General features: G+C 37.0%; 1 protein-coding gene across 5 annotated transcripts in view; it reads right to left on the bottom strand.

The window, feature by feature from the left end:
* Positions 1-25,917, bottom strand: part of AKAP9 (A-kinase anchoring protein 9) — a 154,302-nt gene extending 128,385 nt beyond the window's left edge. For all 5 annotated transcript variants that reach the window (XM_047830631.1, XM_047830647.1, XM_047830654.1 and 2 more), the window contains exons 1-2: positions 25,643-25,917; positions 3,092-3,319 (exon numbers count right to left, since the gene is read on the bottom strand). In XM_047830631.1, the coding sequence (XP_047686587.1) occupies positions 3,092-3,319; positions 25,643-25,690 (276 nt within the window). In that variant the 5' untranslated portion in view covers positions 25,691-25,917. The remainder of the gene's footprint in view (positions 1-3,091; positions 3,320-25,642) is intronic.
* Positions 25,918-26,138: the final 221 nt, after the last annotated feature.

Below are 26,138 nucleotides of genomic sequence, written 5' to 3'. Positions count from 1 at the left end.
CCAAATAAGGTATCATCCCTCAAATTCTTACGTCTCTTTTAACTAAAAGATCTTTATTAAAATGTTAGTCAAAAGGGTTCAGTTTTTCCAAAAAGAAAAATCATTGGGGTGCCTGGCTCAGTTGGTAGAGCACATGACTCTTGATCTTGGGGTCATAAGTTTGAGCCCCATGTTGGACCTAGAGATTAAAAAAAAAAGGTTAAAAAAACCATCAAATCTTGATGCTAGAAAAGGATTAACAACTTGAAGAAATATAACAGTCTTGTTGTTATTAACACCTTTGAAGCTTATAAAACACTTTCTAAGACATCCCTGTTTCATCCTTACATCCCTGGAATTTGGGTATAAGGTGAATGGCTTTTCCAAGCTTCCCTCAGCTTATAGGTACTAGAAAGAGTCAAGGAGGAAACTTAAATTTTTACTGCTTTTACTGTTCACCCACTCATCTAAGACCCTCATTTTACAAGTGAGAAAAGAGACCTAGATATTCATTCAACAAAAATAAACCATCATTGACTCCTTTCTCACCTAGACTTTAAGGAAATTTTATTCAGCACTCAATACCAAGTTCTAAGCCTACCTACTCTCTGATGTAGTAATTGATGCCAAGAACAGAAATAAACTTAACCCTATTCTAAAATTCTGTCTCGGTGATTGCTAACTTATGTGACCCCTCTTTTAAATCAAAAATACCTTTTTTAAAAAAACATTTAACGTTTATTTATTATTTTTGAGAGACAGAGACAGAGCATGAGTGGGGGAGGGGCAGAGAGAGAGAAAGGGAGACACAGAATCCAAGCAGGCTCCAGCTGTGAGCACAGAGCCTGACTCAGGGCTTGAACTCACAGACTGTGAGATCATGACCTGAGCCAAAGTCGGACGCTTAACTGACTGAGCCACCCAGGCACCCCAAATCAAAAATACTTTTATGACCTGGGCGCCTGGGTGGCTCAGTCAGTTAAGTGTCTGACTTCAGCTCAGGTCATGATCTCGCGGTCTGTGAGTTCGAGCCCCGTGTCAGGCTCTGTGCTGACAGCTCAGAGCCTGGAGCCTGTTTCAGATTCTGTGTCTCCCTCTCTCTCTGACCCTCTCCCGTTCATGCTGTCTCCCCCTATCTCAAAAATAAATAAACATTAAAAAAAAAATACTTTTATGACCTAAGCCCTCATGGTTCATTCACTTATGCCCTTTAACCAGCTATAGATTAAATGTATATACTGTGTACTAAAAGCTGTGGTACTGAGGATAAAATGGTGAACAAGACGTTCTTTGCAGTGGAAATGCTAACTCTAGTGAAAAGCCCAGATACCGATATGTTTTGCAGAAAAAATAACAAATATATATGCAAACTATAGCAAACACCAGAGTTGCCATATTCTACTGTTTAAAAGGTTCAGATTCAACAATTACAAGATACATAAAGAAAAAGGAAAAGTACGGCCCATACATAAGAAAAACAGCAGTCATTAGAAACAGTCCCTAGCCATTTTAAATATGTTCAAGTGAATAAAATTAAGTGAATAAAATAAAGTCTAAAACACTAAAGAAAACTATAAGGATACTGCCTTACAAAATAGAGAAGATCACTAAAGAGAAATAACTTAGAACCAAAGAGGAGCATCTGGCTTGCTCCATCGGTGAAGCATACAATTCTTGATCTTGGGGTTATGAGTTCATGTCCCATGCTGGGTGTAGAGATTAGTTTAAAAAAATTTTTTTAATAATAAATTAAAAAGGGGGGCACCTGAGTGGCTTAGTCGGTTAAGTGTCCAATTTCGGCTCAGGTCAAGATCTCATGGTTCATGAGTTCAAGACCTGCGCTGGGTCCTATGCTGACAGCTCAGAGCCTGCAGCCTGCTTCAGATTCTGTCTCCCTCTCTCTCTGTCCTTTCCCCACTTGCCCTCTGTCTCTCTCAAATATAAATAAGCATTTAAAAAAATTTTTTTTAATTAATTAATTAATTAAAAGTAAAATAACTGAAATGAAAAATTCATTAGAGGGGCTTAACAGATCTGAGGAAGAAGAAAGAATCCACAAACTTTAATATAGTTCAACTGAAATTAGGCAGTCTGAAGATAAGAACAAGAATGAAGAAAAATGAACAGAGCATCAGATCTGTACAACAATATCAAACATACCAACATGCATAACAGGAGATCCAGAAGAAGGGGGCAGAAAGGAGCAGAAAGAATATTTGAAGATACAATGTCTGAAAACTTCCCAAATTTGATGAAAAACACTAATCTACATATCCAAGATGCTCAACAAGTTCTAAGTAGGAAAATCTCAAAAAGATCCATTCTTAGGATGAACAGCAAATCTCTAACATTCCTGACCTCTTGAATAAAGCTCAAATCCTAAATAATATCTAAGTCTTTCTGTTTCCACATAAATATAACAGGGCACAATCCAAATTATAATTATTATCTGCCTTTTCCACCACTCTTTCTCCTAAGCACCCCAACCTTCTTTACTCCTGGTCTTAGTTGGTGGCTGATCCCACCCACCATCCCAATCCACTTTTAAATTCTCCCTCTTTGCCATATTCTGGAAATTACACCATTAATGAGAAGAAGAAAACTAGCCTCTGTTTAGGGCCTTCTCTGGGCCAGGTGCAATCTCCTGCCCCACATCTTTACCACCACTCATCCCCATCATTCTGTGATCCTTTTAAAACTAAACTTCCTACAGTTTCCAAATCACATCACACAGTTTCATGTCTTTGTGAATGCTGCTTCTTTACCACAGAGGTTGTCTTGCCTACTTCTTTGCTGATAGCTAACGCCGATTTAGCATTCTCCCAAATCATGGTATTCTAGGGTACCATATGCATTTTTGTTACCACAGCTGTAATCAGAGTACACAGACTATCTTACATCCACCTTCCCCCCTAGACTGACTTTCCTAAAGGGCAGAGATTGTCATATCTACCTTTGCATCCGTGGTGCTGAATCCTTGATATATCACAGTTGTATTACAAACGTTTGTTGAATCAAGCACACAAAAACTGCACAGGGTGCTAATGAGTACTGTTACTACAACAACTTTCCACTTAGAATTCTAATGTTCAAAATTTAAATGAATACTTACTTCAACAAAGATCTCGTCACGTTTGATTATTGTGGATTCAGGAGTCACAGCTGTTCCTACTCTCTGAGAACTATTTATGTACATTTCATCACTCCTTGAGTGCTCAAGATTCAAAGCATGGTATGCTGACACATCTTGTTTACTGCTTGAAGTTTTCTTCTTTTTTTTCTGCTTCTTAGAAGGATTCTGTCCATCAGACTGAGCTTTCCTTTGTCGAAACTGGGCAAGCTACAGAAAAAAAGTTGTCATTATCATTAGAGATACTTGCTTTTTTCATAGTGGTGATCAAGAAAAAGTATCTGTGGAGTTACTTTTTTTTTTTTTTTTAATTTTTTTTTTTTCAACGTTTATTTATTTTTGGGACAGAGAGAGACAGAGCATGAACGGGGGAGGGGCAGAGAGAGAGGGAGACACAGAATCAGAAACAGGCTCCAGGCTCTGAGCCATCAACCCAGAGCCTGACGCGGGGCTCGAACTCACAGACCGCGAGATCGTGACCTGGCTGAAGTCGGACGCTTAACCGACCAAGCCACCCAGGCGCCCCTGGAGTTACTTTCTTTACAAGATCAAATCATCAGTGAAATAATAAAGGACAACTATTAGAATCCTTAATATAACTACTGAATTGCAAAGAAGTAAGATACTTCTGAATAATGCTATTCAAATACTGAGAACTGAAAATGTCACGTCTAAAGAAAAAAAATGAGCCCAGAGATAGGCAGAATAAGGGAAAACAGGCACTCTCAGTCACTGCTTGGTCAGAGTGCAATCTCTGGATAAGAGTTCTAAATGCATTTGCTTTGTGAAATTTCTGGGATTTCTAATTTATACTAAATGTAATTAGTCCATGCAAAAGATTTTGTTGTACAAATGATCACTGCAGCCTTTTATCCAATGGGAAAAATTTTGAAATAATTCAAATGTCCAACAACAGTGCTTCCTATCCCCTAACCATTTGCACATCATCAGCAGCACTTCTGCAATGTCCTACTGCCATCTGTACTCATCATTAACTTAACATGTTTTAACTAGCATACTTGTCTAAATTTATTTTAAAAGGAGATTTTCTATCCTGGTGTAAATTAAAAGCTAGTATTACTTGTGATTTCCTTAAATAAAACAGTAAACAGAAATGAACGTAATGAAAAATAAAACTACATTAAAATTTTAGTTAGGTATTACTGCTGAAGGTTATAGAGCAACAGGCAAGTGTTAAAGGAATATTAAGGATATATGAGCAAATAGACTTTTGGCTTATTGTAAGCAGATGGGATGAAAAAAAAACTAGAAAGGTATTAACTTTCTTACAGTACTATTCACTATTATTTAATACTGAATCAGGATATCACCTAAAATATCTTGTCATCACCTAAAATCAGAAGTATGCATTACATACTTTGGGCAATACTGGATTAACTCAATTAAAGCAATATTAATAAAGCAATAATAATAAAGATGTTTATACAAAAAACATGAAAGAATAACATGTTTATGATAGTAGTGTATATAAAATAATATGCAATAGAACCGTTTCTTAATAAAATGAAAATGGTGTCCATCTTTTTCTCTTTTTCAACAAAGACACAGCCTTCAACAATTCTAACTAGCTTGAATTTTAATAACATTATACACATAGGCATAAATTCTGAAAGAATATAACCACAACTCTGGTATCTCTCCAGACTGGAGATTACAGGTATTTTTCCTTATACTTATTCAAAATTTGCTTTTTTATGCAACAAATTTTCTAAATTTTATATGAAGCAACTACTAACCACCAATTATTAAATTTAATTTGAGCTATTTGATCATTGAGAGGAAAGAAACAAAAGCATAGGAACAGGTGTAAACCCCTTCGTGTCTTAAAAAGAAGAAATATAGTATCAGTATATTAATTATATAACTACTCAGACCAAGCACATATGAGGTATTAAAGCAATCTTAATAATGATGCTGATATTAACTATCAAAATATGTGACAAATACCAGAACCCAAAGAATAACATACAGCATATTTTATATTTATTTTGTCTGTTGCTGATGAAGAAAAACATGACCTATATAAAAGTGATTACTTAATAAATATGTCTAATTCATAAATCGGAAATATCAATCACTGACTTTGTAGAATGTAAAAATAGATCACATTAAAAAAATTTTTCCCCAGTTATTTAGCAACTAGCCTGTTTTCCTACTTCATGCCTGCTTAAGGAACAGATGCAAGACCAGTTGCCTCTATTTGTACATTAGTAAGCTGCTGGAATGCATTTAAACTACTTTGGAGGATAGCAAATCCTCCATTAAAAATGAATGAACCGAAACACTATTATATATTATCTGTAAATAGAATCAAAGTCTAGGCACATTTCAAAAGATCCCACAGAGAGCACAAAACTAAGAAAAATGTTAATAATGACATTTTTAATATTTAAGTTCAACTTCAGAAACTTCTTAAAATTCCATGTTGTGTTAGAAAATATACCCAGAAGAAGATATAAAGACAAAGATGAAGAATTTTGTTTGAAATTCCCATTTGTTTTATATACATATATATACATACACACACACACACACACACACATCTTATAATATTTTAAAAATTTTTAATGTTTCTTTATTTTTGAGTGCGTGCAGGGGAGGGGCAGAGAAAGAGGGAGACACAGAATCCGAAGCAGGCTCCAGGCTCTGAGCTGTCAGCAGAACCCGACGTGGGGCTTGAACCCACAAACCGTGATATCATGACCTGAGCCACCCAGGCACCCTTATATTTAATATTTATTTCTATGTACAAAGGAGAAAACTAAAACTGCATTATAAAAAATTTTATTTTTTAAGAAACACCTCTGAGACAACCGTATCCAATGCTAAATGAACCCAAATGCAAAAGTTATTAATGGACAGATATGGATTAAAAGTAAAATGGATCTTGGGGTGCCTGGCTAACACAGCTGGAGGAGCACAAGACTCTAGATCTCAGGGTTGAGATTTCGAGCCCCACATGGGGGATAGTGGTTACTTAAAATAAATAAAATTTTTGTTTAAAAAGTAGAATGGTTCTATTATGGTGTTCAGAACAAATCACTTCACTTCTAAGAACATAAAATTACCAAGACACTGTTTTGGGTCTTTTACTGATAATATGAAGTCATACTATATTTTCAGAACAATTAATCAGAAGGTAAACTGCATGAGGGTAAGGACTTTTGTTCTCCTCACAGCTATATATTCAAAGTCCAGAAGAGTACTCAAAAAATACACGTTGAGTGAAAAAAAAGATAATTTATCTTTCACAAAAAGTCACCACTAAACAATCATTTTAAGCACTGATCCACAGAACCAGACAATTAAGATGACATAACAGGCATATCTAATTCTACTATATAAAAAAGTTCCATGGTCTTAGAAATAAAATTAGCAATTAAATGATTTAAAACACAAAATCATCCCTCTTTCCATCTCTTCCTCCATCAGGCAAAAAACAAGACAAAATTAATTCTCAAAAATAATGCCCACAATAGCTTTTTAGCAAGAGTTCTGTTTCATAAAAATGTATAAAGAACTTATACAACTCAACACCAAAAAAACAATCTGACTAAAAATGAACAGAGGATATGAAGAGACATTTCTCCAAAGAAGACGTATACATGGCTAACAGATGCATGAAAATATACTCAACGTCATTAATAATCAGGAAAATGCAAATCAAACAACAATAAGATATCACTTCACTCCTGTCAGAATGGCTAAAATCAAAAACACAAGAAACAACAAGTGTTGGCAAGGATGTGGAGAAAATGAAAACCTTTGTGCACTGCTGCTGAGAATGCATATTGATGCAGCCACTGTGGAAAACAGAATGGAGGTACCTCAAAAAATTAAAAATAGAATTACCATATGATCCAGTACTCCCACTACTGGATACTTACCTAAAGGAAATAAAAACAGTAATTTGAAAAGATATATACACCCCTATGTTTATTGCAGCATTATTTACAATAGCCAAGATACGGAAGCAACCTAAGAGTCCACTGATAGACAAATGGATAAGAAAGATGTGGCACATATATACAATGGAATATTACACAGCCATAAAAAATGAGGTTGTGCCATTTGAGATAATGTGGGTGGACCTCCTGGGCACTATATTAAGTGAAATAAGATTGAAAAAGACAAATACCATAAATTTCACTCATGTGGAAATAAAAAAAAACCAAAACAAAACAGGGGCACCTGGAGGCTCAGCTGGTTAAGCATCCAACTCTTTATTTCAGGTTCATGAGTTCAAGCCCCACATTGGGCCCTGCACTTACAGTGCAGAGCCTGCTTGGGCTTGTCTCACTCTTCCTCTCTCTTCCCTTCCCCCCTGCGCACACACTCTCTCTCAAAATAAACAAACATTTAAAAAACATTTAAACAAACATTTAAAAAATAATAAAACAAACAGAAAAGAGACAGATTATTAAATACAGAGAAGAAATTGTAGAGGGGAGGTGGCTAGGGAGACAGGTGACTGAGAGTACACTTATCCTGATGAGCACAGAGAAATATATAGAATTGCTGAATTGTTATACTGTACACCTGACACTAATATAATACTGTATGTTAATTATACTTTGAGTTTTAAAAATAAATAAAACCCACAACTGTTTTTCAGCAAGAGTTCTGTTTCACAAAAATGTGAGAGAGGGAATAAGATCATACCATAAATCTAATTTATTATAGCTATTTAAGCTATTTTTATTTTAAATCTGTAAAGTGGCAAGCTAGCAGATAAGCAAAAATCAGAAACTCTACTCAATTAGCTAATCATCTGATATTGAAATGATACACTTTAAATTACTGGGAAAACATTTATTCTAAAACATGCTGAAACTTCAGACTACAGCCATCTGTGTTTGTCATTTGGAAGCCAATTATAAAAATGTTAACATATGTAGGCACAGAAATAGTTACAAGATTTACTGGAAAGATATTATGTCCACATACACTTGTCTTTCAAAACGAATTCAGATCTCAAGCAAGTATCTTACTTTAATTAGAACATGAATAAATGAGTAAACAAAAATGACTGATAATTTATTCCTTAAGTTCAATATTTATAAGTAATCATTCTCAATAAAACAAGAAACTTAAAAAATGTGGTATAAAAACATGTCAAGTTTTTATAATGGCAGTTCAAAAAAACTACTAATTGTAATATTTGTTTATTGAGTATTCATTGAGTGTTTATCATGTGCTAGGCACGGTGCTAGACATGAATCAAAATATATAGTCCTACTAGTATGATCTTTTAGTCAAGGCCAGCCCATTACTTCACTGAGTTGTAAGAAACAAAAGTTTGTGTAAAATTTCATGAACAAAAGTACTCCCATATATACATCTTTAAAGAGATGGTACAGGAGCCTCTCATATCCTGATTTCCTCAAAGAAGGCTTTCTGTAAGAGGTGTGGTTGTGGAATTTTATATCTGTGAACGAAATTACTCAGCGTATGACAGGTATTAAGTAGTTCATTTATTTAAAAAATATTTATTGACTGCCTATCATGTATCCACCACTGTGCTAAAGGCAGAGCAGGTAGTAATGAATCAAATAGATACAAACAGTACTGCTATGAATTCTAATCGAGGTAGGAAGAATATATATAAACACAGAAATATATCATTTCAAGAGATAAAAAGCACTCTGAAAAAAAGTACAGGTACTAAAGAAAGCCTACGATGGAAAGACCTAATATGGTCGCGGATGTAGGGAGAGGTCAGGGAATATCAACTAGAAAAAAAGAATGTGGAAGCTGAGATTTAAAGACAAATAGGCATTACTTGCCTCAGATCATAATCAGTTTTAAGTGGCAAAAGAGAACAAGAACCCCTGACTCCAAATCCAGTAGTTTTTCCATGATGCCAATTTATATTCCATGCATTCTGAGTTCCTTTTCCTCCCTCGTTTGTCATTATACTTTAAATCCCAGAATGCTAAATTTAAAGGCATGAATATATGAAATCACCAAACCAACAAACACTTTTTTGACAAGACTGGGAGAAAAACACACCCAAAACAACACACACACACCCAAAGAGAACACTATAAAATATTTCTTGAATGTTAGCTAGTCTCTCCAGTTTCCAAAAACAGCTGTAAGTTGAGCCATTTTCTATTTTTGCTGTAGAAAATTTAAGAAATCCTAATTAATTCTAATTACAGTGACTATTGGTACTTGTCACTGCTGCCTTTAAACCTTTTTAATATTCCTTAATGAATGTTGCACAAGAATGCTGTACAAACTATTACAACAAAACTCCAGGGGCCTAACTATGGAAACAAAAAGAAGATTACAACAGTTGACCCAAAGACAATTTGTATGTAGGGCAACTGAAAAGCAATGAAGACAAAAGCAACATTTTAAGGATGCTCTGAAGCATATTTTCCAAATAACAGTGCCAAATAGCCCCCAACATATCAGATATCGAAAAGACCTCAGAACTTTATATTTGTTAAGTCCCCAGTCTTATTTATATACTATAATCTCATTCAATGTAGATTTTTTAAATTAGTTTTGGAACACCATGTCTGAGAAGAAAACAGATTCTGCAGTCTAAGGAATCACCTTAATTTTGCACATTTTAACACATTTCATTGTATGGCACATAGTAGGCACAAACATTTGTTGAATGAAAGTCATGTTTCAGGGGTGCCTGGGTGGCTCAGTCGGTTAAACATCCGACTCTTGGTTTTGGCTCAGGTCATGATCTCACGGTTTCGTGAGTTCGAGCCTCACAGAGGGCTCTGTGCTGATGGCGTGGAGCCTGCTTGGGATTCTCTCTCTCTCTCTCTCTCTCTCTCTCTCTCTCTCTCTCACTCTCCCTCTCTCTCTCTCCCTCTCTCTCTCTCTCTCTCTCTCTCTCTCGCTCTCGCTCTCTCTCTCTCTCTCTGACCCTCCCCAGCTCACGCTGTCTCGGTCTCTCTCAAAAACAAATACACTTTAAAATGCATTTCCCTAATGATCAAAAAAAAAAAGTTTCATAAAAGTATATGGATTACATACAATAGAGTACTGGACCACTGTATCTAAAGAGGTTCTAATAAGCTAGCTTTGTGACGCTGGACAAGCCACTTGACCTCAGCAGAACTCAGTACCTTCAACTGCACAATGAAGAGGTAGATTAGAAGGATCTTTTAAGGTTTCTTCTAGTTTTAAGGGCTCTACTGAAGAATTTTTTTCAATTGTTCCCTATCATTTTTCCTCTTCCTACTCTCAATTATAAAGGAGGAAAAACTAAAATTTTACATTATAAAAGCTTAAAAAAACACTGAAAAAACAATACAATAGACAGTATCTATTACTAAATGATCCCAAATGAAAAAAGATGATATATACGGAATAAAAAGTAGAATGACCTTAGTGTTTAGAACAAATCTCCTCTAAGTACATAAAATTATCAAAATACTGTTTTAGGCTCATGTTACTGATTATGCGGTCAACTTATTTCTGAACAGGTAACTAGATGATAAGCTCCAGGAAGGCAGGGATTTTTAATCAAAATCAAAGCCCACATAATACTGTAAGTCTAGAAGAGTGCCTTCACAGAGGTTCTTTTTGTTTGTTTAGATTATTTTTTGAGAGAGAGAGAAAGAGAGAGGAAGAAAACGTGCAAGTGAGCAGGAGGGGCAGAGAGAGGGTGAGAGAGAGAATCCCAAACAGGCACTGCACTATCAGCACAGAGCCCAAAGCAGGGTTTGAATTCATGAACTGTGAAATCATGACCTGAGCTGAAACCAAGAGTCGGCTGCTTAACTGACTGAGCCACCCAGATGCCCCTGCACATAGCTGCTCAATAAGTATTTGTTGAACAAAAAAGAATGATTAAAAAAGAGGCACCACTGGGCACCTGGGTGGCTCAGTCAGTTAGGCGTCCGACTCTTGATTTCTGCTCAGGTCAATCTCATGGTTTATGAGTTTAAGCCCCACACTGGGCTCTGTGCTGACAGTGTGGAGCCTGCCTGGGACTCTCTCTCCCCCCACCCCCTCTCTAGCTCATGCATGCTCTCTCTCAAAATAAATAAATAAACTTAAAAAAAAAAGAGGTACACTAAGCAACAATTTTAGGCATTATTCCTCTGAACTTCAGAATATCTGCACAGTTCCCTTAAAAAAAAAAAGATGGAGTTGGGGCACCTGGGTGGCTCAGTCTGTTGAGCATCTGACTTTGGCTCAGGTCATAGTTTCACAGTACGTTCAGTTCGAGCCCCGTGTTGAACCCGCTTTGGATCCTCCGTCTCCCTCTCTCTCTGCCCCTCCCCCACTTGCACTCATTCTCTCACACATTAAAAAAAAAAAAAATTAAATAAACAGATGGGGTGCCCAACTGGTTCAGTCAGAAGAGCATGCAACTCTTGATCACGGGGTCATGAGTTTGAGCTGAACACTGGGTGCAGAGATTATTTAAAATAAATAAAATTATTAAAAAAAGATTACATATCTGGTCCATGGTTACATTATTGCATAATCATACACTGTAAATTATGTAACTGTCAAAAATGTTTTCAAAAAATTTTTAATGTGAGAAAATGCTCTCAAGATAAAGTCAGGGGAAAAGAAGCCAGAATTGCATAAAGAGTATGATACAAGTTAAATTTAAAAATATACAAAGAAACCAAGAATCAACAAACTAAGAGTGATTACTTGTGGGTTCAGACTATGGGTGATTGTTTTCTTCTTTGAAAGATCTTTGTCTTCCTCCCCCACAGATCTGTAAAGAATATTCACTAACCGAATTAATACCACCTTTTTTTTTTTAGGGTTTATTTATTTATTTTGAGAGAGACAGCTTGCTCAAGCAGGGGAAGGGCAGAGGGAGAGGGAGAGAGACAGTCCCAAGCAGGCTCCACACTGTCAGCACAGAGTCTGATGCGGGGCTCAAACTCACCTGAACCGAAACCAAGAGTTCGATGCTTAACAGACAGAGCCACCCAGGCACCCCTAATATCACTTGTTTTTAAAAGGATATAATACAACTATATACCTACCACAAATCTCATCCCAAAAAAGCAGAAAGAAGGCAGAGCTCCAGGAATAAGCTGTCCTGGGACCTAGCCACTTTCATCAGCCTCTCCAGACACTGTTACCACACCTCCTCATAAGCACGACTGACAACACTGACGGGTCATTACACCTTCACTGTTCACTCACCATCTACCTCTGCTTCTTCTCAATATCACCTCAGTTATTAACAATGAACAGTGAGAGAATGGCACTTTGCCCTGATCTTATCTAGTCTCTATTATGAAGTTTAATCTCTTTTAAAAATAAATGAAAGAAGTATACAGTTTTTACAAAGGAGAATTCTTAAATCAAGGTATACCTGTAATATACTATTTCTCTCAGCAACATAAACACATGCCAGTTTATCACTTGAGGTTTCATTTATAAGCCACAGGTTAGAGGCTACTATTCTGATACATGTATCTTCTTTTTGCAGGAATTATCAATTTGATAATAAAAGAAGAACTAATCTAGTCAACTTAATAATAGAAGAACTGCTACATCTGGTTGGTTCATGGCCCATCCCATCAGGTATCCAGTGTTCATCAACAGCTCTGAAGGACATCTGTCAGAGATCATTTCTGTGATGTAATGAGATATGTAATAAACACACAAATATTACAAATATTGCTTTTGGCTTCAGTTCCTCTTCCTGCCACATTCCCCAACACAGTCACTACTCCCCAAGTACTGACAGATCTTGGGATCACAATCTCTGCACACATCAGGGCCCTTGGCACGTGCTGGGCATCAGAAGATGGACAAAAGTTAACACAGCAGCAACAGTAGTTACAAAAACAAACAAACTGGGAACAACCCAAATGCTCACTGATACTAAGGCAAATTCCTATAATAGAATATCATATGTAGGAAAGAACACTCTCTGTGTTAACATTGAACATAAAGCAAATCACTAAAGACTGCTTGCAACATACCATTAATTTAAAAAACAGAATGAATAAATCGTTTATGTATACATAAACGATCGAGAAAAGCAAGGCAACAATAAAATTCAGAATTGTGGTTACCTGAGGTGCGACGGGGGTGAGATTAGATTATACGAGGGGGAAGAGTTTCAAATGTATTTGAATGTACATATTTCTTAAGCTGGGTGATGTGTAAGTATAAAAGTAGTTTTTTAAATAATTTATCTTACCTATACATTTTATATTTATTCTTTTGTAGGTGAAACATAATTAATTTAGGTATTTTTAAAGTATGCAGAATTTCCTTCTGAAGAAATTAGCCAGTGCTCATAGCTCCTACCATCTGTGACACTCCTGCCTCTCCTCACACTCTAGTTTGAGGAGAAAAGAGGGAGGTCTATTCTATTCTTCTGGAATTAGGGAACAAGGAGGTAAGAAAGATGTCCAGAAAGGTAACAGAGGGAAGATGCATCTTACATGAAGGATTCTAAAATCAGTGTATGATATGATAATCATAGAAATCTATAAATATCCCTGAAATTAACCATAAAGTACAATTTACATGATAAACCTACTAGTAATATTGCAGACTGAAATATTTTTCTCTGTATCCAACACAGCCAGTTCTCCTACGTCCTCAGTTGCACACCAAGGAAAGTAACTGACTTATGAGAGAGGACATGATGTATAATCACTCAATGTTGCAGATCACACAAAGTGGCGATGCTTCTGGAACTGAAACTTTACTGCATAGTGAGGATCTTTAAAAAATAGTGAGTCCTGGCTCCCAGCCTAGATATTCTGATTTGGGGATGGAGTGTGACCTAGGACTCAAAACTGTTTGAAGTTTCCCAGGTGCTTCTGTTGTGCAGCAAAGTTTGGGAACCACTAGGCTAGATACTTATTCTATAAAGAAATATGCTTACACTCCTTAATGTTCTCTCCCCTTCTCTTTTTTAAAAGTGTATATGGTGAAAAACAACCTCATTAAATAGAAAGACTTGATGACTCATCCTATAATTTTTGGTCACGTGTAAACTAGTGCACAGGCAAAGGAAGCTGACTTGCAAAAGGAGTATCAGATACCGTGAAAGATAAGAGATGATGTAGAGAACAGCACTGGTTCCAAATGCCTTTTCAGTTTCCCATGAAGCCCAACTATACTTCATTTACCTTCCTTTGAAATCTATCTTTAAAATAACCCTCTACTTTCTCTCCTTCACTTACATAACACCTCAGGTTTTTGAGAATAAAAAAGCCCTACTAGAATTAGGGCATTTACATTTAGCTATGTTAATCAAGTCAATATTTTATATTTTTTTAAAAAAATGGTTTTACTGCTCCATCGGTATAACAATAACAGAACTGCCACCTGGTGGCAACATACCTAACTGACTAGGGGATATAGTTTTTGGAAAGGAATAATCTCTTCAGAGCTTAAACATACTACCTATACATTCTTTTAACAGTTTTTGCTACTTTTAGGATAAAATCCACACTATTTTAAATAACACGTATGGTGTCTCATTAGCTGGTCCCCGCCTATGTCTTGAATCTAATTTTCTGCTATATAGCTTGACCCTCCATGCTCCAACATGAAGAGGATGATGATAGCTAAAATACTTCTCAAACACTTTTCATAATTTGACAATACTCTAAGAGCTTTATATATATTAGCTGAAGCCCAAGGCTGGTACTATTCTTTATTCTCACTTTCCAGATGGGAGCAGGGGCACAGAGAAGTTAAGTAACTTGCCTAAATTCACAAAGCTAAAAAATGGCAGAGCCATAATTTGATCCCAGATGGTCTGGTCTAGTCCAAGCTCATAACGACTACAATTATACTGCTTTTCACAGTAAATATATTGAAAAGTTAGTTAGCATATACCACCTGATTCCCATGCATTTCCCAATCTGAATTCTGCATTTCCCAATCTGAATTCTACATTTCCCTTTCTGACCAATTGCTGCTAAAGTTAAAGGTCACTTTTCAAGTCTCCATTACACTTGATTGCTTATTTTTGACTAGTTACTCCTCCTTACTTAAAACTCTGTCTTCTCCATTTCACAGATATCATCAACTCCTAGCTTTGTGAACAGTTTGTGTCTCAGTGTCCTGTGCAGATACTTCTTCACTTGCCTTTTAAACATGGGTGCTTTCACAGGATTCAACTCAGTCTGCATTAGTCTTCTTCCTGAGTGAACCGCTCATTCCCAGAGTGCCAGCGAGTATCTTCAAACCAAATATTTATCTCTAGCATGGGCTTCTGTCTTGAAGCTGCAGACACATTCAATTTTACACTGGACCATTCCTCTAGGATGCCCAATAGGCACCTCCAACTCAACATATCCAAAACAAAACTTACCTTCATCTTACTCAAATAGCTCTTTCCCTCCAAACATGCCCACATTCCCTATCTCTTTCTTTTTGTAATGTTTATTCAGTTTTGAGAGAGCGTGAGTGGGGGAGGGGCAGAGAGAGGGGAAGACACAGAATCTGAAGCAGGCTCCCAGCTGTGAACTGTCAGCACAGAGCTCTTTGCGGGACTCAAACTCACAGACAGCAAGATCATGACCTGAGCTCAAGTCAGAGGCTTACCCAACTGAGCCACTCAGGTGCCCCTCTCAGACACCCATTTCACTCAAACTCTCCTATTCTCTCTGCCCTCTTAGCTCTGCCCTCATGACCTAATCACTTCCCAAAGGCCCCCCCCCCCCCCCCCCCGCTTCCTAATACTACCAACAAAGGGGTTAGGATCTCAACATATGAATTTGGGGAGGTACACAAACATTCAGATGATAACATCTTCCTTATCGTTCACAACAAACAATTACCAGGACACCTGGGTGGCTCAGTCGGTTAAGTACCCATCTACTGATTTCAGCTCAGGTCATGATCTCACAGGTTTGTGAGATCAAGCCCACATCAGGCTCTGTGCAATCAGCACAGAGATTCTCTCTCCTTTCTGCTGCTCCTCCTGCTCCTCTCCCCTGGTGCATGGCTGGCTCTCTCCCTCCCTCCCTCCCTCCCTCCCTCTCTCTCTCTCTCTCTCTCTCTCTCTCTCTCTCAAAATAAATAAATAAATTTAAAAAAAAAAGACTTAAAAGCACATGTAAGGTTGAAGTTAAGGACAAAATTTCTTGGGTCAGACTGGGTTTCAATCCTTGCTCTGCCACTATGACTTTGTGCAAATGACTTAACCTCTTGAGTTTTCCCACCCGTAAAATAGGAATAGCAACATTATCCACAGCTCTTAGAACAGCTGTAAGTATTAAATGAGGTAATAAATATAAAATCCTTAGCATAATGTCTACTAGCATTAGTGCTCAATAATTAGTAGCTATTATTATTACTGAATTTATATTCTTTCTTCCACTGTCAACCTTCCCATTGTCCAAGTGAGAGATAATGAAGAACAGAAGTGGGGATAACACAAGAAATATTTAGAAGGTAAAACCAGCAGAATATGGTGACTATTTGGATCTGAAAGGTAAAGGAGAGTGCCAGGGAAGTGAGGTAAAGTGGGCCTGGTTTTACTGGGTACTGATTGAATGGTGTTAGAATGGGAAGAAAAAGGCTAAGTATGAGACAGATTTTGAATAAAAAATAAAAAACAATAAACAGGATTGGGTTATGAGTTTGCAGGACATAGGAAAATAATCCCAGAATACTTCAGAGGATCTTAGTTTTCAACTGATGCTTTCTGAATAGGTATAAACTACTAGGCCTCATAAATATGATGGCACATGAGATACAAAAGAACTGTAGAGCATCGAAAAAGTTTAAATTCTGGGGTGCCTGGGTGGCTCAGTTGGTTGGGCCTCCAACTCTTGATTTCAGCTGAGGTCATGATCTCACAGTTCATGGGACCAAGCCCCCAAGTCAGGCTCTGTGCTGACTGCATGGAGCCTGCTGGGATTCTCTTTCCCTTTCTCTCTACTCCTCCCCTGGTTGCGTGCTCTCTCTCTCAAAAATAAATAAACTTAAAAAAAATTTTTTAAGTTTAAATTCAAATCCTAAAGGAAAAAATACTTTATATAGACTCTTCTGTCCTAAGATTAAAACCCTGAGGCCTATTAAAATGACTTATACTGGATTTTATCCTTCGAATTTTAAAATTATATATTCTTCTTGGGGCGACTGGGTGGCTCAGCCGGTTAGGCGCTGGACTCTTGGTTTCGGCTCAGGTCATGACCTCACAGTTTCACGCGTTCGCCCTGCCTCTAACAGTGCAGAGTCTGCTTGAGATTCTCTCTCTGCCCCTCCCCCACTCACACTGTCTCGGTCTCTTTCAAAAAATAAACTTAAAAAAAAAGTTTAATATATGCTCTTCTCAACTAAAAAAACCCACATACACACACACACACACATATATATATCCTGAATTATTCTCTTCTTTTCAAACTTTATAAGTGCTATTGGTTGAAGTGGAAAAGTGAGCTCTCTTATTAAAGGGAAGTCACTGAGTAAAAAGGCTTAGAGAAATATTTTCATTACAAAAGGAATTTACGCAAATTAAAATTTAAATATTAATTGGGAAAATGTAAAATCCTTTACCTACAAATATTTCCAGTATTCTTAAGTTGTCTATGAATAGAAAATAGTTTCTATAATTTTTAGCCAAAACCCATTATTTCATATATAAACTTCCAGCAGATATTGCAGTTTTTACACATTTTCTAATACCTTGTCCTTTAGAGTATGTACTCATTTATTTGACTTATGAAATCAACATACATATGCACAGTCAACAGACCATAAATGGTGTGTTAATTAAATGGGACCACTGCCCTAAGTCCATCGCAATCCCCTGCATCTCCTTCACATACTTTCATATGTTAAATTTGATTCTTGATAATATGGACAACAAATATTTGTAGTTATGATTGGTCCCTAACTATATCTTCTTCCCTCGGAAAACAATAAGGCAATATCAACTTGAATAAAAGTGAGACTTCTGAGGAATACATACAGCTTAATCCCAAAGACCACAATAAATGATTCTTAGTGAACAAGGAATTTTGTAGTGTGTTCACTATCCAAAAAAAGGGGGGAAAAAAAGAAAAGGAAAATGATTCTAGATTTTATACCCTGTTTTTCAGAGAACTGTAAATCAGAGAACATATTCAATCAGTACAATTTCCAAATTCAAATTTTTACAGATTAGGATTTTAAATACTAAAGTTTAGTGTAGTTTTTACTAGTCGACATAGTAACTTTGGGGCTTTAAGAAATGATCTTTTCAAAGGGGGAAAAAAGACAGAAAAACATTCAGACCACATAAAAATCTAAGTGAACAGTATATACCACAATAACAATCATAACACTGATGTCAACTTAAAACAAACACTATACTGTTCATGAACAAAAAGGATAAAGGAATTTCTCATGGTACAAAATAATCTATAGATTTAAATAAATAACCTAGGCAAAAAATAAATAAATAACATATAAAAACTTCTGGAACAATTAATGGAGTCAAACCCATGTGCAAATCAACCTAAACTCTATGCAGCATACAAGATCACATTAAGTACCCTAAATATATTTTGATGACTACTACCACAAAAACACTAATAGTAAAAGGGAAATATATTAGTGAAATACTGGTACAGATCAAGTGTGTTCACATATGAAAATGACAGACCCTTTTGTTACTAAACAAGATTGGGTTACTTTGTTCCCACAGTAAAAATGGATTGGTAACGATCAAGCCAAAAACCCAACAGGTGACCCTTGGACCAATTGCATGCACTTGTAAAACAGCTGGCCGGGGAATGGAATGACTCACTGGCCCACACAGAAATCAAACTTTAGCATCACGCTCTAATCAACTCACCAAGAACCTAATATTCAAAGGAAGCAACAGTTTAAATTGCTTTAAACCTTTTTTAAGTTTAAATTTTTTAAGGGCTTAAAAAAAAAAAAAAGCAAGATGGGGACACCAAGGTGTCCAGTAGATTAAGCATCCAACTTTGGCTCAGGTCATGATCTCAAGGTTCAAGGGTTCAAGCCCCACATCGGGCTCCAAGCTGACAGTGTGGAGCCTGCTTGGGATTCTCCCTCTTTCTCTCTCTGTCCCTCCCCTACTCATACTTTCTCTCTCAAAATAAATAAACAAACAAGCAAAAGATGGAAGATGATCCTACTGAAATGTATGTCTCTCTCTGCCCCTCTACTGTCTGCCCAAGCACATGTATTCTCATTCTCTGTACGCAGAAAAAAATGCATACAAATATAATATTATATAACAATTGGCAACAACTTAATTAAAAGATAAGCAAAGGACTTTAGAATAGACATTTCTCCAAAGAAGATAGACAAACGGCCAAAAAGTACATGAAAAGATGCTCAACATCCTCAATCACTAGGAAGAAAATCACAAATCAAAACAAAGGAGATACCACCTCCCACCACTAGAATGGCTATAATTAAATAGAGAACAGGGAGGCCTGGCTGGCTTAGTTGGTTAGGTGTCTGACTCTTGATTTCAGCTCATTTCAGGTAATGATATCACAGTTCCAGAGATCGAGTCTCACATCAGGCTCTGTGCTGACCTTGGGGAGCCTGTGTGGGATTCTCTTTCTCTGCCTCTCCCCCACCCATGTTCTCTCTCCCTCAGAATAAACATTTAAAAAAACAAAACAGAAAACAAACGTTGGTGAGTATATGGAGAAATCAGAACCCTCATACACTGCTGGCAGATATGTAAAATGGTACAGCTGACTTGGAAAACCACTTTGGCAATTCCTTAAAAGAACACAGAATTAATTTATGATCCAGTAATTCCATTCCTAGGTATATACTCAAGAGAAATGAGAACAGGTACTCAAATGCTTATATATGAATGCTCATCACAGTGCTATTTGTAATAGCCAAATGGTGGCAACAACTCAAATGCCCATCAATGGATGAATAAGCAACATGTAGTAAATGCTACATAAAATGGAATAGTCAGCCATAAAAGGGAACTGAGATACTGATGCATACTACAACACAGATGAACCTTGAAAATATTATACCAAGTGAAAAAAGCCAGACGATAAGGGTCAAACAGGAGTGCATTTATATGAAATATCTGGAATAGGTACACACAGAAACAGAAAGCAGATTGGTAGTTGCTGAGGACTGGTAAAAGGAGGGAATGAGAGTTTCAGCTTAACGGGTACAAGGTTTTATTGTGGAATGATAAAAATGTTTTGGACCTACATGGAACTGGTGGTTACAAACTGTGTACTTACTAAATGCCACTGAATTGTTTTAGGATGGTTAATTTTTGTTATGTGAATTTCATCTCAATTTTAAAAAATCACAGACAGCTTCTTTGTATCTAGCATGAGAACTCAAAAAGTTCTCAATCACTATCTCACTTATTCTTCACAACACCTGTTGAGATTCATGTCCTGCAACAGGATTATTCTCAAAGATCATAAAGTACACAATTCGTGATAATTTAAATAATGCTTGCTAAGTAAAAGTCCACAGTCGCAACTGTAGGCGTTCAAAAATGTCAGCTGAACAAATAAGCAAATAAATGTCTCTAAAGTCCTACTGCCTTTTCTAGTATGCCAAGTAGCAGTATGATAAATTCCCACACATATAGACCCTAGATGCAAAACAGCCTCTATAAATAAACTTTTTAAAATTCTGAAGCTTTTCCAAATTAAAGTTTTAGAAGAGATGCTAACCAATGAAATGACTAATTTCAATTTTAGTGGTGTCTTAAAGAAATATAAATAATGCTCCTTATCATCTAATGTTTAATAATTTACCATGAGAACTTTTTCTAGTTCCATACTAGAAATTTGTTTACATTTCAGTAAATCAGTAGGCCTATAAGAGATATTTTGCAGACATTGTTTAGCTCTTCCTACAACCTTTATGTATTAAAAGTTTTTGTTTAGTAAAAATAATTTCTGTCCAATCTTGTCTATTGGGCAAGTGATATTCTAATCACTTGGATATATCCTATCTTTTTCACTTCCTCTCTTCCATGTTCTCATTCAGCTTTCAGTTTCACTGACACGAGGGACCTGCTTGTTAAATCTCTCTTTGTTGGATCTTTCATCTGATCTGATTCCTGACATTTCTTGGATTTGCCTTAGAAACCTTTCTTCAATATACGTTTTAAGAAGCTTATTCTACTCATTCTTTTCTCCCTATTATCCCTCTTAAGGCTCGTAACCTAAAAATGATATTTTGTTTTTCAACAAAGCCTGAAGGTCATGAATTAGTTTTTAAGTCACAATGAACTGTTACAGTAAATGATAATAAGAAAGAAAGAAAGAAAGAAAGAAAGAAAGAAAGAAAGAAAGAGAGAAAGAAAAAATTTTAAAGAAACAAGGATGAAGAGCAACTTTCTTAGTAGTGGAGCAGTGTATCTGAAATATGCAGAGAACAATTTTACACCATAAGTAACTTTGTCTATCAGAGTGGAAGTAGTAACTGAAAAGTCTAGCTGTCAATAACCTAATATACAGCTTGTACAGAGCACTGTCCTTTTTTGCATACAATTGGCACTACTCTTCAAAATGCTCATTAAACAAAAATCATATAATTACTACTTACTGAGTGCAAGAGGCAAAAATTTTAATAATTATTCACCAAAAGAGGGTGCCTGGGTAGCTTAGTCGATTAAGGGTCAGACTTTGACTCAGGTCATGATCTCATGGTTCGTGAGTTCAAGCCCTGCGTCAGGCTCCGTGCTGACAGCTCAGAGCCTGGAGCCTGCTTCAGATTCTGTGTCTCCCTCTCCTGCTTGCACTGCCCCTCTCCCGCTTGCACTGTCTCTCTCTCTCAAAAATAAACATTAAAAAAAAATAGCAATAATAATTATTCACCAAATAATGCCAATTACATACAATGCTGAATAGCAAAACTTTGGTTTTACTGTATTCTGCTACATGATAGAATGTCAAGTATACCCAATGTGAATTTACAGAAGTAATTAACATTAATAATATTAAATACACAACTGTCCTCTAATTTTGTTCACTAACATTACAATACTTTCTTTATATAACAGTGTAAATAATTTCACTTGGAAAAAAAATGAAGTCACTTAAAGTAGTTTAACACAAGGACAGCCTATGTAGTGCCATCCCTGTTAGCAGCCGGTAAATAGGGTTAGTCCAGCTGTGAAAATATTTACATAATAATGCAGTAATGTCTCACATCTCCATGGGTCCGGCTTCTTGCTACATTAATACCAAGGAAGTAGCTGAGGACCCAAGAGCAACCAAAAAAACCAACAGGTAGTAGAAAAACTGAACTGTCATAAAGCCCACTAACTGGGCTTCATTGATTTTGATTTTTATAAACCATTCTATCACACTCACTTACTGGGTTGTCTAGTCACAGCAAATCTAAAATAGCAAATTAGGGGAAGAAGCAGATCAGATGGAGCAAGGCAAGATGACTGTGACCACGGCAATGAGAATACACAGCAAAGAAAACAGAACTACAAAACAGAAAGGGAGTCTGTGCAAGTCTACTATAGGCTCCCAAATATGTAATACAAGCAACAATAAGAACTAAGGTTGCAGGACTACACCAAACTGAGGGTCCTTTGGAAACCTAGTTTATTCTGTGCCTCATTTTTTTATTCTCTGTAATAACCATACTACAATATAACAAATTCTTCCTTATATTGTATTTGATAAGCTTTTACTGTATTTAAAAATGGCATTTAAATATGTTTTACTAATCCTAAAAGAAATATATTGTGGACAATTTGGAAAATACTAAGTGTAAAGAAAACAAAATTGCCAATAACCCACCACACAAGAGAGAACCATCATTTATATCTCAGTGCATTTTTTTCAAGTGTCTTCACATATACATATGTACATACATCTTTTATGGTAACATTTTTATTAACCTGGCATTATTTGTGGACATTTTCCCAACTCAAAGTCTTCCTAGTATTATTTTAGTGGCTACATATATCAGAATTTATTCTACCATCGCAGATTTTGGTTATTATAAAATATTTTATAAAGCATACTATACTGCACTCAAGTCATAAAAATAATCATTTATAAAGTCTAGATACAAAAAGGAAATTTTTCAATGACTAGCTTACCAAACACTAAGAAAAAAATGCAGAAGTTGTGATTCATAAAACTACTGTATTATCAAATACAATATTTAAGTCCAATGAATAAACAAGCCATTTAGAAAACCAAGTTTCTAAATAAGTTTTGGGAATGATCATTTTAAGTGATTTCTGAGGCCAGCTATAACAATTTCCAATTAAGGGAATTCTGGATTACTGTTACTAAATTATAACTTGCTAGTAAAGTAGTACTATGAACGACTCATGGTTATTCTGCTCATTCATTCATTAGGCAAATATTTATTGAGAACCTACTATGTAGTAGGCACCATGCCTGGCGGCATTAACATCAAGAACCTTCTTTTGTAAAGTAGTCCTAAACAAGGTAGCAACATTTATCGCACTTTTACAAATGAAAAAATTCATCCAAAATCCTACTGTTCTTCTCTTTCATTGTTCTTACTCAATGTCTGTCTCTCCCACTAAACTGTGAGCAACCTGAGAACAGAGACTGTCACCACCTCTAAATTTCCAACTCTTGGTATAAAACAGGAGTTCAATGTAGGTTTGCTAAATGACTTTACAATACAAAGTTTTTAAGTCCTAATCTAAAAGCACACAAGTTTCTACAAATAATGTATACACACTAGTTTTGATGATGCTGTTTTCAATCTATTTTCCATATTCTATCAGTCTTCATAATCTTAATGGCTGTATAATATTCCACCGAACTTACATGATATGGCTGAAAAAACAATTTATTCTAATATTTTCTATGATTGTTGTTTCCAGTGTTTCTACATTACACAGCTAACGTTCCAACAAACGTATCTTGCCTTATAAATCTGACAGATTTCTGACTAGAAAAATTGGGCTCAACTCTAGAGGTGATAATCTTCTACAATAAAAGTGATTATTAAAAGAAAAAGATTTTTAACCTATACGCAGAGTTTTGGAGGACAAAACACACATACAAATAAACCAGAATTTTTGGGGGTGGGGCCACATCAATTTAAATAAATCCATTATTATATGTATGGCCCAAAGTAAACAATGTTTTGTAAGACTGCTTTATATATACCTTTAGGAAAGATGCTTCTGGGGGCAGGGAATCCAAATTCTGAAGTAACAAAAATGTCTAATTAGAATATCTATGCTTTCAAAGAAGAAACACATTTTACCTCCACCTTCTTGGATTCAGAGCTTGCTCAGACCCTCAGGTTGCAGAAATGTAAGCAACTTTGGGCTTCTGAAGATGTCATGATTCCCCCTTCCCTCCATTTACAGACTTTAAAGTAATAATTTACCTGGTAACATAAAAGCACTTAAGCTTTGATCTTAGAAGAAACTTATGGGAAAGCCAAATGTATTTCAGAAATATGAAGCTGGTTTATATGCATATTCATTTAAAAAACTTGTGTTGAGCATCTACTTGGCATCTCTCCATGGTATGACCCTTCAATGATTACTGAAATCATGGATCCCCTTTCTTTTATTTTTAGGTTGGAAAGGAGAGGAAGACAGAAAAAACAGTTAATATTATAATTTAATTGTGGTCCAAGTATGATTGCTAACAATTATTTCTAATAAGACAGAATATAAACTATAAAAGTAACATTGTCATAAGGAGGAAGGGGGCCTTTGAAGCCAGCTAGAAGATATACTCGAATATGTAATTTTTAAAAGAAATATGCTATTTTATTTATATCTTGACTGTATTAAATTTTTCACGAAGCCCAGTAAATAGTACCTGTGCATAGTCTTGTATTGTTTTACGTTTTTTTCTTTCACACAGACATAAAATAGGGACTCATAGAGACATAGATAACAATTCAATTATTTAAAGAAGGAATTCTATAGGTGTTGCTTATAATATGGAACCTTTCGTCTCCCGCAGTTCCATTCACAGACTGCATTAACATTCCACACAATACAAAAGCGCATGCCGTGACAAAGACCTCCAAACACAAGTATACAAAGCTACGCTTCTAAAAACAGCCCTAACGAGAACTTCACAGCTGGCACTTGTGGCACACTCAAGCCACTGCTAACGCAGCTGTCACAGGCCAATCACATATCCAAGAGTGCCAGCGTGCCACCAAAGAAAGCTAAGCTGATGATCAGCGTACAAATCCCCCACCAAATAAAGAAAAGCTCTAAATCCCCACCCTGAAAAGCACAATGCCTGCACTACCCAGGGAACTCCCTAAAACTGAAAGGCTGGAGATTTAGAAGCAATAAATACCAGCTTATAGCAATACAGTAAAGGAGGGGACTTAATTTGGGCATTCACAAGAAAGGAGACACACTACCCAATCATCACGGAAGTATCCTCTGCTAGATAGTAATACCAGGCTTTTTTAATTGGAAGAAGGAAAGAAGAAGGCAAGGGGAAAATTCAGATCCTGCGGCACCTCCCTCCCGGGCAGCGAACCGGGACTGCGATCTCCGCTTCCCAGGCCCTCTCCCACCCCTTTCCAGCCACCGCCTCCCACCGCGGGCCCAGCAGCCTCCGGCTCTCTTACCTTAGCTTTGCCGGCTTCCAGTTTCTTCTGTCTCTCTTCGTCCTCCATGGCCTCTGCAGAAAAGGCTGGGGGAACACAGGGAAGGTCGGGGGTAAAAAGGAAAGGTCGATTCCGACAGAGGTGGGACCGCAAGCTCCGCGGTCCCAGGGAGTAGGGCCGGGCCTGGCGCTCCCTCCGCCCAAAGTGGAACCAGTCTACGAGCTCACTGGCTGACCGTGCTCAGCCGCACGGGCAACGCCGTCACCGTCGCCGCCATCTTCGTCTCCACGTAAACACACGGCGAGGCGGGAGGCGGGAGGCGGGAGGCAGGGGGAAATAGAGGAGGGAAGACGTCGGTCCGCGCAGCCGCCGGGAGCCCAGCCGCGCCGGGCAGGTGCGCCCGCGGCACCGCCCCACGTGCCGCCCCGCCCCCGCCAGATTGGCGAGCCAAGGCCCGGACCGCCCTTGCCAGAACCCTTGCTCGGACCCCGGCTCCCACAGACAAAAACCACCGCAG

Source organism: Prionailurus viverrinus, chromosome A2 (genome assembly GCF_022837055.1).
Source record: "Prionailurus viverrinus isolate Anna chromosome A2, UM_Priviv_1.0, whole genome shotgun sequence".
Classification (NCBI taxonomy): domain Eukaryota; kingdom Metazoa; phylum Chordata; class Mammalia; order Carnivora; family Felidae; genus Prionailurus; species Prionailurus viverrinus.
The sequence above is the reverse complement of the archived record's forward strand: the minus strand, read 5'-3'. Positions and strand labels throughout refer to the sequence as shown.